This window comes from Daucus carota, chromosome 6 (genome assembly GCF_001625215.2).
Source record: "Daucus carota subsp. sativus chromosome 6, DH1 v3.0, whole genome shotgun sequence".
Lineage (NCBI taxonomy): Eukaryota > Viridiplantae > Streptophyta > Magnoliopsida > Apiales > Apiaceae > Daucus > Daucus carota.
The window spans coordinates 17,118,498-17,134,840 of record NC_030386.2 but is presented as its reverse complement, the minus strand read 5'-3'; the positions used below and the strand labels follow the sequence as shown (position 1 = coordinate 17,134,840).

At 37.0% G+C, this 16,343-nt stretch overlaps 3 protein-coding genes across 4 annotated transcripts; all 3 read left to right on the top strand.

The window, feature by feature from the left end:
• Window positions 1-17: 17 nt before the first annotated feature.
• On the top strand, window positions 18-4,695 carry LOC108226423 (uncharacterized). 2 transcript variants are annotated; one of them, XM_017401379.2, is made up of 5 exons: window positions 18-319; window positions 706-957; window positions 1,145-1,288; window positions 1,886-2,632; window positions 4,209-4,695. In XM_017401379.2, the coding sequence occupies exons 1-5, from the start codon at window positions 209-211 to the stop codon at window positions 4,419-4,421; spliced, it is 1,467 nt and encodes a 488-aa protein (XP_017256868.1). In that variant the 5' UTR covers window positions 18-208; the 3' UTR covers window positions 4,422-4,695. The 2 variants fall into 2 exon arrangements, with proteins under 2 accessions (XP_017256868.1, XP_017256867.1); XM_017401378.2 differs by lacking the exon at window positions 4,209-4,695 and adding an exon at window positions 3,659-4,107 and having other exon boundaries at window positions 54-319.
• A 272-nt stretch (window positions 4,696-4,967) lies between these two features.
• On the top strand, window positions 4,968-6,426 carry LOC108226424 (24-methylenesterol C-methyltransferase 2). Its single transcript, XM_017401381.2, has one exon. It carries the CDS (start codon window positions 5,077-5,079, stop codon window positions 6,313-6,315), a length of 1,239 nt encoding a protein of 412 aa, XP_017256870.1. The 5' UTR covers window positions 4,968-5,076; the 3' UTR covers window positions 6,316-6,426.
• Window positions 6,427-8,515: 2,089 nt separating this feature from the next.
• LOC108226426 (24-methylenesterol C-methyltransferase 2) lies at window positions 8,516-10,106 on the top strand. The gene has a single exon (XM_017401383.2). It carries the CDS (start codon window positions 8,769-8,771, stop codon window positions 9,834-9,836), a length of 1,068 nt encoding a protein of 355 aa, XP_017256872.1. The 5' UTR covers window positions 8,516-8,768; the 3' UTR covers window positions 9,837-10,106.
• Window positions 10,107-16,343: the final 6,237 nt, after the last annotated feature.

Genomic DNA, 16,343 nt, shown 5'->3' with positions numbered 1-16,343 from the left:
CTCCACGTGTGGATAGCGAGATGAAGCATACAATTTACAAACATAAAAGACACTTGAACCCCATGCCCCCTCCCCTCTTTCATCTCTAGAAAACACCTCCGATTCCAACCCCCCCCCCTCTCTCTATATGCATCTTGTAATTGAATAGAGCATCGCCTTTATTTCTCATTATAATCACAATAAAAGATTTAATCGAAAGAGGATTAGAATGAAAAAGCGAGGTAGACACAACCTGGACTCGGCGATTCTCGATGTCTCGCAACGCGAAGTCGGCCAGATCTCTAATCGCATCTTCGCTCAACGTCTCGCTGCTTCCGAGGTATCTCGATAAATCAATACTCGATAAATTAATAATCTCGATAAATTGATAGAATAATGTGTTTTAGAGTTACATTGTTAGTTTCGATAAATTAATTAAAGTGTACTTCTAATGTGTCGTGAATGTGAGTTGTGATTAGTAGTTTGGATTTATGTTTCAGTGATGAATGTTCGACTTGATTATGATTTACACCTCTATGATTGTGTATATGTGTGTTTTGTGTTTTTAGTTATTAGTTTGCTTTTAATTAATTACAGTTTGATGTGTGGTTTGTTCATTGAGTCCTTTTCTTTGGGTAATGTTGGAATGTTATTTCTGTTGTTTTAATGTCGAGAAGTTATGAATTTATGTTTCCCGGTCATTGAGAGGTTACTTGTATTTTTCAGGATCTTGTGCTGCGTCTTGATCTTCATGGGAAACTGGAGATGCACAGAGGTTGCGTGAACACCGTAAGCTTTAGTTCTGATGGTGACATTCTTGTTTCAGGCTCTGATGACCGCAGGGTTATACTGTGGGATTGGCAATCTGGGTGTGCTAAACTGGCATTTCACAGTGGTCATAATAACAATGTCTTCCAAGCGAAATTCATGCCGTTCTCGGATGACAGAAGCATTGTCACATGTGCTGCTGATGGGCAGGTATGTAATCTTTTTTTCTTAGGCTACTGCTGTAGGAGCTCCAGATCATTAGTTGAATATGGTCAAGAATGTGAAATTTAATCAATATCTGGGCTTAGTATTTGGTATTTCAATTTTTTTAAACAATTATGTTGCAGCAGGTACTTCTTGAAATTTGAAACTAATTATTAGTATTGTCTATATATAGGTGAGGAGTGCTAAGATTCTTGAACGTGGTCATGTGGAAACTAAATTGTTATCTAGACATCGTGGACGAGCTCATAAGCTGGCAATTGAACCTGGAAGCCCTCATATCTTCTATACATGTGGTGAAGATGGACTGGTCCAACATGTGAGTAGAGTCATCTGTCAAACACTACTTCTAGTGATATTTGTGTTATCACCCTCTACCTCAGCAGAACTTGAAATTAGAATCATGAAAGCCTAATCAAATAGGATATGCGTAGTTGATTAATATATTCCTTGCAATTGCATGTGTTGTCCGCGTGGTCGGGGTACTATTGGTGTGAGTTGTATGGATGCAAAGCTAGAGAATACGTGCAAATACATTGTCTTTAATAACATTTGTGTAGTTTCTCATCATGCTCATCCCTTTCTCTTTTTTTTAACTCTTCATTTTTCTTCCAATAAAATGGAGTCAGCCAGCACAAACCTAAAACTGTAAAAACGTGTGAAGTTTCTCTCTTCAACACTTAAAATGTCCAATTTAGAAGTGACAACTAAGAGCTAAGGTAGGTGTGGTGAACTAGTAATCTTGTTAGATGCAGAAGAATGGCACATGTAGTTAATATAGATGGATCTTTGTCATAGGTTTGCTGTTTACTGCTCTTAAGATTATATATTAGTTTCTCTTATATTCAGTCATTCTTTTGTACTGATTATTTATATATAAGTAACACAATTGATTAACTAATATAATGTCTGACAGTTTGACCTGAGAACTGGAGCTGCTACAGAACTATTTACTTGCCAATCTACCCAAGATGGTCTAATGCCAGTTGTTCGTCTGAATGCGATTGCAATAGACCCAAGAAACCCTAATCTGTTCGCAGTTGCAGGCTCAGATGAATATACTAGGCTCTATGATATTCGGAGGTACAAGTGGGATGGCTCCTCTGATTTTGGTCAGCCGGCTGACTATTTTTGCCCTCCACATTTAATTGGGGATGGGCTGGTGGGCATAACTGGTTTGGCATTCTCTGATCAAAGTGAGCTACTTGCCACTTACAATGATGAATTCATATATCTGTTCTCGAAGGACATGGGGTTGGGACCCGATCCAGATTTCGCCTCTCCTAAATATATGGACAGTGATGCTGATGAAATGAAATCTCATCATGCCTCGGCTGAATCGTCCTCCGGTAACAATTCTAATGTAGTAGCTTCTCCACAAGTTTACAAGGGGCATCGAAACCGTGAAACAGTGAAGGGTGTAAGCTTTTTTGGGCCTAGATGTGAGTATGTTGTAAGTGGGTCAGATTGTGGACGGATTTTCATTTGGAGGAAGAGAACTGGGGAGCTCTTACGAGTTATAGAAGCAGATAAAAAAGTGGTTAATTGTATCGAGGCTCATCCTCACACAGCAGCACTGGCTAGCAGTGGGATCGAGAGTGACATAAAACTATGGATTCCAAAAGCTGCTGAGAGAGCTACTCTCCCCAAAAACATTGAAAAGGTATGCTTTTATTACTGTTAATTAATTGTTAAAACTTTACGATAATTACCGTGGTTTACGTTCTGATTGCAATGCGTTGTCCAAAAATTCATGGCAGCCTGAGGCAATATTTTCTGTATCATTCTGTTCTACACAGAGACGTGAAATGTGTCTTTTCAGTGTAGAGATGATCCGTTCTTACTTCATCCCAAAAGAATCAGATTAGAACTGTATATTACTTTGTATGTGCATCCATAACAGTTACTACCGCCCTGTGGAAGGCCAGATGTCTGGGCAGCATTTTTTTTTCTTTTAAGTTTAATTTTGTATCTGATATATTTACATTTTTATTCTTTAAATGGGTGACACCATTTGGAGCAAAATGGCCCTTAATATTAGAGTCCGTAAAAATGACCCTTTTGTCACTGAAAAATTCAACCTCATATTACGTTTTTATTAGTTTTTTTAAAAAATATATATAATTTTGTTCCTTTGAGAACGCAAGTTAAATTTGTTTTCTTTAATAAAATGGAAAACGTAAATATAATGTGTGTAGGCATAAACAAGAAATAGGCTTGGAAACACAAAAGTACTATGTGTATAGACATGAAAATGAAATAGGCTTGTCTTATGCAATCTTGTTTATTTCCCAGGCCCAATTAACTGAGTCGTCTGGGAAAATGTAAATGCATAAACGCAATGATAAGTTGGGTTTGTTTGTGACTGCAACGGCCACCACTATGAGTTGTGTTCTTCTGGGCATTTTAAAACCAAATTGTAATTTAAAAAAAGAGAGGAAACATGTTCTCTCTTTAAGCATTGATGATCAATCAGAATGGTTTGTGTCTGATTTTGTCATGATTTATGTTTGTTTTGGGATTATTTCCTTATATTTGTTGATATATTGGAATTTTAACATTAGATATCTTATATATCGAATTGAATTGATGTAAAGGTTCAATGAAATTGTATTTGTGTTTAAGTCTACAAACTGTATTGGGGCAGTAGAGGAAGTATTAATTTTCTGTAACTATCTTTTTGCACAAGGTTCTGATGCATGGTCCAGTTCATTTCTTTACTAGTAGTGATGACGAGGATTACTTTTTTGATTTCACCGAGGACGAGTATGATTCTGATAATGATGGCAGTGACAATTCTTCTGATGGTGGTGGTGATGATGATGAGGAGGAGGAGGAGGTGGAGGAGGATGATGATGACAGTAATGATGATGACGATGACAGTGATGATGATGATGGCGACGATGACATCGATGATAATGATGTCGATGTTGATGATGATAACTATGAGGATGTTGATATTAATGTGGATGATGTGGTGGGGGAATGAAATGGAGAACATATGAAGGAGGTTACTAGTGATAAACATGTTGATTAATGAAAATTTTGTATTATTTTGGTGGGGATGGTGATGACTATTAAGTGGACGACTGACTTGAAGGCCACTAATTGTTTGCACACATAATTAGAGAAATGGTGTATATAGCTGTTATTGACCATGCAAGTGACTGACTTGACGATAATTAGTTGAGCTGGTGCTGTTATCTTGATGCTTATACTTTTCTGCTTTGTCTTTCCAGCTAAGACCTAAGGCTAGGGGCTGGATGTCCATGGCTTCACCTGAGGACCTGATGTTGCAACTCTTTTCACTTCAGAGGCGGAGGACAGGTTCTGAGGACAATGACCAGCAGTCAATGATACGCCATGAGCTGCTTGAGCTTATGTACGATGCTAACAGTGATGGTTCTTCTGAAGCTGATGGCTATACCTCTAGTGAAGACCTTTTTGGTTGAATGTTGATGTCTCCTTGCTCTTAGCGGGACTTGGGAATTGTAAATAGTATAACAAATAAGTGTCAATACTTTGGAAACTTGGTGTTGTCTTTCTCATCATTTTGTCTGGTGTAACTTTCTGAAATTCTACAAATCTTTTGTTCAGTTATCTCTACATAAGTAATTGGTCAATACGGCTTGTTATAAGCATGGCCGTTGGACCTAGTTTATATACTTCTGCAATAACTTCCGTCTGAGTACTTAAATTTCAGTTCAACAGCATTGTTATCATTTATGTACACAATCTTGTAGAAGTGTAGTAGGAGGCCGTTTTCTTCGAAAAATCCCTTTAGACCCTTTGGATTCTATGGACTTGGACTCGAAAGAGTCTCACACCATCAGATGTTTCATCAAAGGAATGTGCCCCCTAGAACAATGAGCAAGTCCACAATAAGTGGAAGCAAGATGTGAACCCTACAAGAAATGAGACGAGAGAAGTTGTTTTCATTTATGTGCCAAAAGAGAAAATACAGAAGAAAGACGGCAGGGTGATGAATCATATGCTTAAAGCAATGACCTTGAGCATAAGACAGTGAGAGCAGGAATTCTACTGCAACAGCATCAACACGTCGAAATCAGACACTCTCAAACTAGCACATCTGGCTATGTGAAGAAAATGCTTGTTTACCGAAACTTGACAGTGACAGCATATATGTACACGCACATACGTATGAAGATTCAACGGCCGGCTGTCGGGAAGTGCCATAGGTGCAACCGCTCCACTCCTTTATCGTTATATAAACAAGATGCTTCATACTTGCTACACACATATCACACTCTTCGAGCCATGGACACTCTCCCTATGTTGTTCACCACAGCAGTGATCGTGGGAGGCCTCTACTGGTTCATCTGCATCTTAGGCTCCCCTGAACGGAAGGGCAAACGTGCCATCGACCTCTCTGGCGGCTCAATTGACAATGACAAGGTCCAAGATAACTACAACAAGTACTGGTCGTTCTTCAAACGTCCTAAAGAAATTGAAAAAACTGATAACGTTCCTGCCTTCGTAGACACTTTCTATAATCTTGTCACAGATATCTACGAATGGGGCTGGGGCCAGTCTTTCCATTTCGCTCCATCTTTACCTGGAAAATCCTATCTTGAAGCTACTCAAATCCACGAAGAAACAGCCGTGGATTTCTTGAATGTCAAAGCTGGTGATAAAATTCTTGATGTTGGTTGTGGCGTTGGCGGGCCTATGAGGGCCATCGCTTCTCACTCAGGTGCTAACATCGTTGGCATCACAATCAACGAGTATCAAGTGGAACGGGCTCGTATGCACAACAAGAAAGCCGGGTTAGACACCTTATGTGAAGTTGTTTGTGGAAACTTTCTTGAAATGCCTTTTGATGACAATAGTTTTGAAGGGGCTTATGCAATGGAAGCTACTTGTCATGCCCCTAAACTAGAAGATGTTTACACTGAAATTTACCGGGTCTTAAAGCCCGGACGTCTATTTGTCTCGTACGAATGGGTAACTACTGAATTCTACGATGCCAATAACAAAGATCATGTGAAAATTGTGCAAGAAGTCGAGAGGGGCAATGCCTTACCGGGGTTAAGGCATTACAGTGACATATCCAAGATTGCGAAAAAAGTTGGGTTTCAAGTAGTAAAAGAGAAGGATTTCGCCAAGCCACCGGCTGGACCCTGGTGGACAAGGCTGAAAATGGGGAGAGTTGCTTACTGGAGGAACCATGTTCTTGTTGTCATTCTGTCGTTCTTAGGGATCGCGCCCAAAGGGACTGTGGATGTTCATGATATGCTGTGCGTGACTGCTGATTACTTGACTAGAGGTGGCGAGGCCAAGATTTTTACTCCCATGCATACGATCCTCTGCAGGAAACCTGAATAATAAGACTTGTCAGGTTTTTCTCAAGCCTTTCCTCTGTTTGTCTGTAATCCTTTTTGCGCCTAAGCTATGTGCGTTACTGGCTTTTACAATAAAATTATGCTTTCTAGTTGATTCTTGCTGCTAAATTACCCTTGAACTGCTCTCTATCCTGGGAAGGAAATCTTCTTTTATAGTTCATTTCCACTGGATTTTAATATTTTAATTAATTTTTGTAATTTTCAGGATGTAATAATTAGCGATATAACTAAGTTGAAATAAATTTATGTTTATATATATAAAGGTGATATATAAAATTGATGCCGGGGCAGATACTTGTGGGAGTAATAGTCTTATAATAATAAAAATATATAATCCCAATTGCATATAAAAATAATCTATAAAAGGAAATAAAAAAATTTTTAATAATATTTTTCTGACCCTAATGATATTGTCATGCAGACGTTCGGCTTATGTAATAAAAACCGACTAATTTGTTACTATAATTCTTTCTATATCATTTTGTAAAATGGTAATGAGTGGAATACAAACCAGTCCAACTAGCTTACCCAAAATACAAACTAACGAGTGGAATAAGATTAGACATGGCTAGTGGCTAGTGCAAAAGAAGTCGTGGTCTAGGATGTAGACAAATAAATAATAGAGATACTTGGAAAGAAAGTCATGATTTACGAGATGATACTTGTGAAAATTAAGAGATGAAAACATGTGTGAAGAGGTCACTTCCACCCGGTATATGAATGATTAAAGAGATCAGCTGGGCACTGAGGATGATAAGGGTTGAGGGTTTTGAAGAATCTGAAAAGTACATAGGAGAAGTTAGAATCGTATACGGTGGGTCGGTCCTGGATAAGAAATATGTTATGCATAAGGGGCGGATCTAGAAACGAATTTTTAGGAAGACACTAAGCAAATTTTCGAAAAATATCTATATAACGCTTTTATCAGGTTAATTTAGTAAAACTAATCCTCTCGATTATTTTCACTGAGGACAATTATGAGGATGTTATCTGGCCGCACGAAAATCCCCTTAGTCATCAATTCCATGACGATCAAGATAAGATTTAAAAAGTACTGGTCGATAGGGGTAGTTTGATCAATGTGCTTGATCATATATAGTATATCTAAATATGAAGTTAGATGGTGAGCTGCTCGAGTCTTGTCATGAGGCTTTTTTAGACTTTATATGACTTCGATAATTAACTGGTGCTGATCGAAGGTACAACCACTTTACCTCTTTTACTCCGTAGATCGTCATATACTATTGTAAAGTAGGTGAAGGGCTATGTGGTTCGGATAGACAGCCCGTACAACGCAATTTTGGAAAGACCGGTCCTTGCATCTGAAAGTGAAGTTCTTGATCGATAATGGAGTGGGAGAGATGAGAGGCGATTAGAGAACAACTCGGATTATCATGTTAGAGTATCTAGACAAAGACAAGAATTCTGAGGGCGTTGAAGGGAATAAAAGTCGCAAGACAAAGGACGAAGCTGTGGGGCGTGGGCACTAGTCATGCCATGCACATTAAGCTGGAGAAATTTGGAGCTGATTTGTCTAATCCAGTAGCCGAATGAAGGACCGAAATCGAAGAGGTGGATTTCTATGCCAAGTGCTCAGCAAAAATGGTGCACATCGGAAAAGACATGAAACTTGAATAAAAAAAGGTCATAGAAATCGTTCAACAATACCATACATGCTAGGTCTGGATCCAGGGGTCCCCGAAGCCATCGATTAAGCAAAATAAGATGAATTTTGCTATGTAAAGACAAAAAGTGATCGAAAGCGAATTAGAAAAACTCCTCGAGGTCAAATTTATCATTAAAAAAAATTAAATTTATCAAGGAGATTGAATAGCCGGATTGATTGGCTAATGTGGTTGTAGTGAAGAGGAAGAGAAGACTTTTGCTATATTAGATTTCACAAAAAATGATATATTTATAAGTAAATATCCAAAAATTGATATATTTATGAAATCTCCTTCTATTTTTTATGCTCGTTTTAGCAAAATCATAGTACATGCTATAAAAACAAACCAACGGCTCATAAATTTAGACAAAATTGCACAAAATTTAATTACATGGCTCTTTAATCCTAGTATTTTCTTAATGGTTTTTCTGATGTGCGCGTATGGGTATACAGGATATGCTAAGTACTAAAATCTATAAATTTGGAAGATTTTCATTGATTTACACTTTCTAATAATAATAGACCTCTTGCAATTACAACAACCAAAATACTTCAAATTCTTAGATTTCGGTGCACACTCTTTTGTTAATTCTCCTCTCCCCATGGTTCCAGCGTGTCCGCACATGTTAGAGATCTAACCCCCAAGATTTTTTCTATCAAAAGACCGAGAAACTCAAACACAGACTAAACTCAATCAAACCCCTCTCCTCACTCTCCTCACTCTCCCATCTATATACACACACAACACACCCAATTATACACACACAGCCATGGACACTCTCTCATTACTGTTGACCACCGCTTTAATCGGCGGCGGGTTCTACTGGTTCATCTGCATCCTGGGGTCAGCCGAACGAAAGGGCAAGGCGGCCGTGAATCTCTCCGGAGGCTCCATCGACGACGACAAAGTCCAGGACAATTACAACAACTACTGGTCTTTCTTCAAGACCCCCAAGCAGATTGAGAAGACTGAGAAGGTCCCAGCGTTTGTCGACACTTTTTATAATCTGGTGACCGATATTTACGAGTGGGGGTGGGGCCAGAGCTTTCATTTCTCGCCGGCTCTTCCGGGGAAGTCGCATCTCGAGGCGACCCAGATCCATGAAGAGATGGCTGTAGATCTGCTGAATGTGAAGCCCGGGGATAAGATTCTTGATGCTGGTTGTGGTGTGGGGGGGCCTATGAGGGCTATTGCGGCGCATTCGGGTGCCAGTGTGGTGGGGATTACGATTAATGAGTATCAGGTGAATAGAGCTACTTTGCATAATAAAAAGGCTGGTTTGGATAAGTTGTGTGAGGTTGTGTGTGGGAATTTTCTTGAAATGCCATTTGGGGATAATACTTTTGATGGGGCGTATTCGATTGAGGCCACTTGTCATGCTCCTAAGTTGGAGGATGTTTATGCGGAGATTTTCCGGGTTTTGAAGCCGGGTGGGATGTATGTTTCATATGAGTGGGTGACCACGGAGTTTTATGATGGGGAGAACGCGGAGCATGTGGAGATCATACAAGGGATTGAGAGGGGAGACGCGTTGCCCGGGTTGAGGCATTACACTGATATAGCTGAGGTTGCCAAGAAAGTTGGGTTTGAGGTTGTCAAGGAGAAGGATTTGGCCAGGCCACCTGCTCAGCCGTGGTGGACCAGGCTCAAAATGGGGAGGATTGCCTATTGGAGGAACCATATTCTTGTTATGATTTTGTCGTTTTTGGGGATTGCTCCCAAAGGGACGGTGGATGTTCATGAGATGTTGTTTGTCACTGCCGATTACTTGACTAAGGGCGGTGAGGCCAAGATTTTTACTCCTATGCATATGATTCTCTGCAGAAAACCCGAATAAGACTGCATTGCTTGGGTTGAGACATTATACTGATATGGAGGTTTTTCTCAAGCTGTTTCTTTTTTCTTTGTTTTGTTAAATTAGACCTTTAATTCTTGGTTGTGTTCTTTTAGAGTGATTTTCTTCTTGTTGTCAAGGTTAAAAGCTTGAGGTTGCATCTTTAATTGTAGCTTATATTAGAGTATTTTACCATATCCTGCTACAAGAATACTCTTAATGTAACTTAAGGTGATTAATGTTATTCAGAATTTGGGGATTTTGATTGTTAAATCTATTGATGTGGTGTTTTGTCTAAAAGAGCTCAGTTCTTAAGCCTTCCAAGAGTTTTCCTATTATAGTTATTATTCTAGTTTTGTATGTCTATTATTGTTCTAAAGCTTATATCTTTCTTATGGACCACTCGCTATCTTGTTGGCTAAACTGGCATTTAGCTGTGAAACCTCTGGCCGGGTAAATAATTTTTAGAGTAGACATGTCATGTGGTATGATTAGCTGTAACCATATGTTATCGTTTCACATTGGTAGAATTCATGAGGTCCCCTTGTGGTCCTTTTGTATATTAGAGGGTGTGAGATCTATTCTGAACTTTTTTACCATTCCGTAGAGTAATATACATTGATAATGTTAGATCTGATGCAAAGTTTTATCAGTTTGCCTTTATTAATTTGATAAGCTGGAAGTGTATCTTTGTGGCAGGAGTATCATGTGCTTAATTTCTATTAAAAAGAAAGAATTAGATAACTGATAGAGTTTATTAGGAATAACTTTATAGGACATTGTCTTGAGAAACCCACTGCACGTATACATTGCATGGAAGATCTGAATCTGAATCTCCTTTTAAGTGACATAAGGGGCTGATTCTAACAAATGGTGTGGGAGATGCTGTATACATAATGCCGCAGTACATGAGAATAATGGAATTGATTAAACATGTAAATTTCATACAAGGACAGATTGTAAATTAGGAACTATGAATTATGAGTTTCCAGAATATCTTATAAATACTTCAATCTTAGCTTCATAGCTCATACAACTTGAAAAACCTTCTTCATATGATAACTTTTTTTCTGCTACTGCATATACGAAGCTGTTGCAGTTGCTGTAGTAGATGATAGGAGGCAGTAATTCAGTAATATAACTCGCTGGCATTTGGAGTTAATCTGATAAGAGTGAGAAGGCTGTGAGTATCTTTATGTCCCAAACTCTGTACTTGTGACAGACAGAGTTTCCTATCCGCTTGTCGTCAATTTATGAATTTGTGTCATCCACCGTATCATTGAATCATCCTTTTAATCTGTTGTATTACTAGCTCTCTAGTTAGTTGCCCAACTTCTATGGTTACATCCCTTCATAAAATAGATAAACATGCCTCTGTGTCATTTAGTACATGTGCTCTGTGTTCGATTATGTTAATTAATATATTAGTTTGCAGATCTCTATGTAATATGTCAGGTAGGGGCATCTTACACATATAACTTTCTTGTAAATTATAGTAAATTATACAAGCAAACAGAATTGGCCTATATTTTACCATGGGAATGACCAGTTTTCCATCGGTCTTCATATGGATGCAGGATTAAGTTTTCTTTGTCTGTGGTTCCTTAGAAACTCTTCAACCTTTTGTTCATTTTCCATCAGTCTTCATGTGGATGCAGGATTTAATTTTCTGTGTATGCCGTTCTTTAGAAACTGTTCTATCCATTCGGAAAATGATAGAGCTAGTTGAATATTGCAAGTTGCATAGAAAGTATCTTTTAGGCTTTTGGACCCATTATATGATCTTAAAATCTCCCTGAAATTATCTCCTTTTTTTTTTCCTGGTTTCGGTTTTGTGGTGGTGGGGTTTTGATGAACATTATAAAACATGTGCTATCGCTTTTGTTGCGTGGTCGACCATATGGTGCTTGCCTCTTCTACTCTGATGGTTTTATCGTTTTTGATCTGCTTTAGCCATATTGCATATGCATGTGCTTCCTTATTCTGTCCGAAATAGATGGCTGTATTGCAAATGCTCTTTCTTTTCTGCAAATCAAGCCTTAGCCTTTAACCTGGGTACTCTTGAAAGTTGAAAGTTCTTTGCATCGCACGTATCGATTTTTAAAGATTGGCTAATAGAACAGCCCATTCGATGCTCGTGTCCCTTGGCCGCTAAATTGCTTTGCGAACTTTACGTCTCCATGTTCAATGTGTTGGATTCAGTGATGTATGATGCGAGATTTCAGTAAAGAAAGTCGTTTTTCTTTAAATAAAAAAGAAATGTTGAATATAAGTATCTATAAAGAGGTAGATGGAATAGTTCTCTACAAATTTGCCCTACGCCACTGTTAAAAATGATCCTGGATAAGGATATGAGTTGGCTATAATTATAAATAAAGGCCGGGTATAGTTGGAGTGTGATTTTTTGAAAACATTGATTATACTTTTTGTTTTTGGTATGCCAACTAAATTTTAGCTACGGACTCTTCGTAATTGGAGATGCCCTTAGATTTTTACTTATTATTAGTTTATGACTCGGGTCAGATACTTTTTGAAAATATTATTTTAATAACTCGCATGATGTATGAATAATATTTAAAAAATATTTATATGAATATATATAATATGGATTATCGTACTAATGTTTTATACATAGATTTATATATGATTAAATCATTATTGTGAAAATAAAAAGATTTAGTGATGATATAACAATCATATTTGAATTCAAATTGAAAATATGGGGGAGATTAATTTATATAAATTTTATAAAAAGTATCATATTCTATATATAAAACCTCATTTTATTTAATTTAGAAAATCTTACTCATTATCAAATAATAAAATTTAGGGGTTTTTTCGTGACCATCTACCTTTTTTGAATTCTTTTACGAAAATATTGTTGCCAACTTTTAATATTTTTAGAAATACCATATTTTAGAAATTTTTGATAAAAATACGACTTGCAACTTCTGCAACCTCTGCAACCTCATTTGCAACAATTACAAACAGTTGTAAATAAGAAATTTCATTTGCACCTATGCAACAAATACGACTTGCAACTATTGCAACTTCGTTTGCAACACCATTTTACAACAGTTACAAATGAAAATTAAATTTGCAATTTATGCAACCTCATTTGTAGCAGTTGCAAACTGATGTTGCAAATGAGGTTGCAGACAAATCGTATTTTTGTAAATAATTTGAAAAATGATATTTAAAAAAATTTTGTAAATAATTTGTAAATGTTGATATGTTTTTTTTGAAGTAAAAAAGTTGATATTTTTATAAATATTCCTAAAGTTTAATGTTTTATTCAGTGTTCACAAGGTATATAGACTATAAGTAATATTTAATTACAAAACCTACTTTTATTTTATTTTTATTTATCTCTTTTTTTTGTTTAGAACCTAAAGAAAATAGGGAACATCATCTATCTGCAAAAACTACTTTTATTTTATTTAGAAAATCAGAAGTATAAGTTTTATTTTATATTTAAATATTATATGTATACATGTATAATAATCTTGACCGTTTATCAAATACTAGGATCTAACGGCTCGTATGTATTTTTTTTAACGTAGAAACCCGCAGTCACTACCTTTTGGCTCGTATGTATTTGACGGTACAATACCAAACTATCAAATTCAGTGCACTAGTCTGGTTCACAAATGACTAACACTGATTTTGAATTTCGTACTAACCTTGATAAATATCTTGATCATTCCATTCCGAGTTAGACATGTTCATGAATAATTAGTGTCGACACTAGAATCCTCTAGCACTTTATACTAAATCTGTAGATAGCATTTGATCCCAAAACTTTTGGACTTTGTTATTCACTGAGTTTTGAACATATTAATGAACCTTTTCCAATGACGTGTGAATATTTCATTTTATTTGAATGTCTGATTCTGTATCCACTTGATGTTCGATATGTAGATTCTTATATCATTCAGTAATATTTACTTTAGAAATTAGTGATTTGTGTTGCAGAAATTGGTGAAAACCTCCAGAAATTAGTGAAATCTCTAGATCCGTGCTTGTTGTCGATTCTAGTGGTGGTGACGATGGTGGAGATGGTGGAGGTGGTGGACATGGAAAGAAGGGAACATGGAGAAGGCGGAGAATGGTGGTGGTGGGCGGAAACATCGAAACCATCCTACAGAGTGTTGAAATAAAAAATCAGAGAAACTAAAGTAATGACCAATCCCACTTTACAGGCATGGATGATTTTTATTGGATCTTCTTCTTCGAATTTCTTCGCTTTGCAACTTGTATCTGCTATGCTTAACCATAGATTTAGTGCTAAGGCCTTGAGCTAGGACCATGCACGACCAAATGGTCCAGAAATTAGACAAATTCAGACATTTTATAAGCTTGGAGGATGTGATGGAGAGTGCAGTGGAAGTGTGGCGACAAACATAGAGTAGCCGAAAGTGGAATGGAGTTGGAGAGGATGGAGGTGGAAATGGGACTGATGAAAGATTTTTAATAATATTCTATTTAGAATTTAGTGATACTATAACTGTTTTTAATTTGTAGAATAAGGGGGTTTGTAATAGAATAAGATTTCCTCTCTCTCTCTCTCTCTCTCTCTCTCTCTCTCTCTATATATATATATATATAGGCAAGTGCTCAAATACAAACTCCTTAATGTACAAACGTACAAACAATCACTTGAACAGAATCACTAAATGATTGAACAGAATCACTAAATCTACCAGGGATCTGACCCCCTGATGGAGAGATAAGGGGAGGATAACACTTACGGGGCGGCATAGCCGAGTGGTGGTGCAGTGCGGCCGGCAGCAGCCGTGACACCAGCGCGAGGGTAGTGCTAGAAACATGATTGAGGGAGAGAGACACGATGTAGGGAGATAAGAAAAGCAGTGATGAATGTGTGTGTGTATACCTCTGATCGGTGAACGAACAACCAGAGAGTGAGAGAGCCGCTGGCAGTGGTGGTAATTGGTGGTGGGTGAGAGAGAGAGGCGTTGGGCAGTGGTGTTGGACGTGTTGGTTGGTGGTGGATGGTGGAAAGAGAGTGTGGCGTTGGGCAGTGGTGGTTAGTGGTTGGTAGGGTGGTCGTGGTGGTGGTGATTGGAGGTGGTGGTGGTGGCGGGGATGATGTATGTATGTATGTATTTGTAAAATTAAAATCTAGTAATCACTAAATATTATTGTCATAATCACTGATTTGTACGTTTGTACAGCAAGGAGTTTGTACTAGAGTAAGACCCTATATATATATATTATATATATATATATATATATATATATATATATATATATATATAGATAGGTAATTGTTCAAATAGAAACCACTGAAATGAAAACTAAAATACAAATGAAGAGAAATTATTCTTAAACGAAATTACCCACGCCTTATATGTCATCAGCCACACCCTATATGTCATTACCCACCTAAGGCCCACCCTCGCTCCCACTCAATTCACCCGGGGACCGTTAGAGTCTCGTCAAGGCTTCGCACAGACCCTAGACAGCCCTAAGAGCCAAACTTTGCCCCATCACGGTCCCACTAGGTCCCACCCGGACCCTACTGGGCCTCATTTAGACCCCGTCTAGGCCCATCTCGAGGTCTATCCCCGGTCCCAAAATCCTCCGCATTCTACTTAATCGAATTGGTTTGTATTTTAGCAGTTTGTATTGCAGTAAGACCTTATCTATGATATAATTTATTACATATTATAATATATATAAATTTACTTATATATTATATATTTTACATTATAATATATTGCAATTTATACATTATTTAATAATTATATAATATTTTTAGTTAGTAATTAAATCCAGGACATGTCATATTGAGTACATGATATTTTATATTATAATACATTATAATTATTGTTTTATGATAGTTATCAATTGATGTATTTTAATTCTTGATGATATATTACAATCTCGCATACCAAGAAATTTAAGTGTATTAGAAGTTTAATGACCAACTATTAATAAATTTAAATGTTTTGGTTTTGATTTTACGATTTCAAATTTCAAATTTTGGTTATTATCCATATCAAATATTAAAAAAGTTTGGGTTTCGGATACACTAAACTCGACCCAAAATCTATTGGATCGAATTTGATTTTCTATTTTTAACATAGATAAAAATTTGGATTCAGATTTGAATTATGTCATGTTCGATCTGATCAACTATATTACCCTCACTAATAAAAACGAAGTGTTCATAAATTTGGATAACAGTAGAGTAGTTTGGATAAGTTTAAAAAAAAATTATGTCTTGCTTCAAACAAAGAAATAGAATAGAAGTGAGAAGTAAATAAGTTAAAAAAATGTTTGAAAAAAAAGTAAAAATTCTGGGAGAACTTATTTACACAAAAGCGTGAAATAAGCCGAAGCTTCTGCTTATGGTAAAACAAACATGCCCATTATTTTTAAGCACCAAAAATTAATTTCTAATACTCGTTTTAGTAAAATCAAGGTACATGCTATGAAACGAACGGCTCATAAATTTAGACAAAATTGCACAAAATTTAATAACAT

Bases quoted from the DNA above. Each gene is read 5' to 3' on its own strand.
- LOC108226423 (XM_017401378.2), top strand. From the start codon at position 209: ATGAAAAAGCGAGGTAGACACAACCTGGACTCGGCGATTCTCGATGTC. The intron at 1,289-1,885 runs GTGAGTAGAGTC...AATGTCTGACAG, and splicing joins AAGATGGACTGGTCCAACAT to TTTGACCTGAGAACTGGAGC. The intron at 2,633-3,658 runs GTATGCTTTTAT...TTTTTGCACAAG, and splicing joins TCCCCAAAAACATTGAAAAG to GTTCTGATGCATGGTCCAGT.
- LOC108226424 (XM_017401381.2), top strand. From the start codon at position 5,077: ATGCTTGTTTACCGAAACTTGACAGTGACAGCATATATGTACACGCAC.
- LOC108226426 (XM_017401383.2), top strand. From the start codon at position 8,769: ATGGACACTCTCTCATTACTGTTGACCACCGCTTTAATCGGCGGCGGG.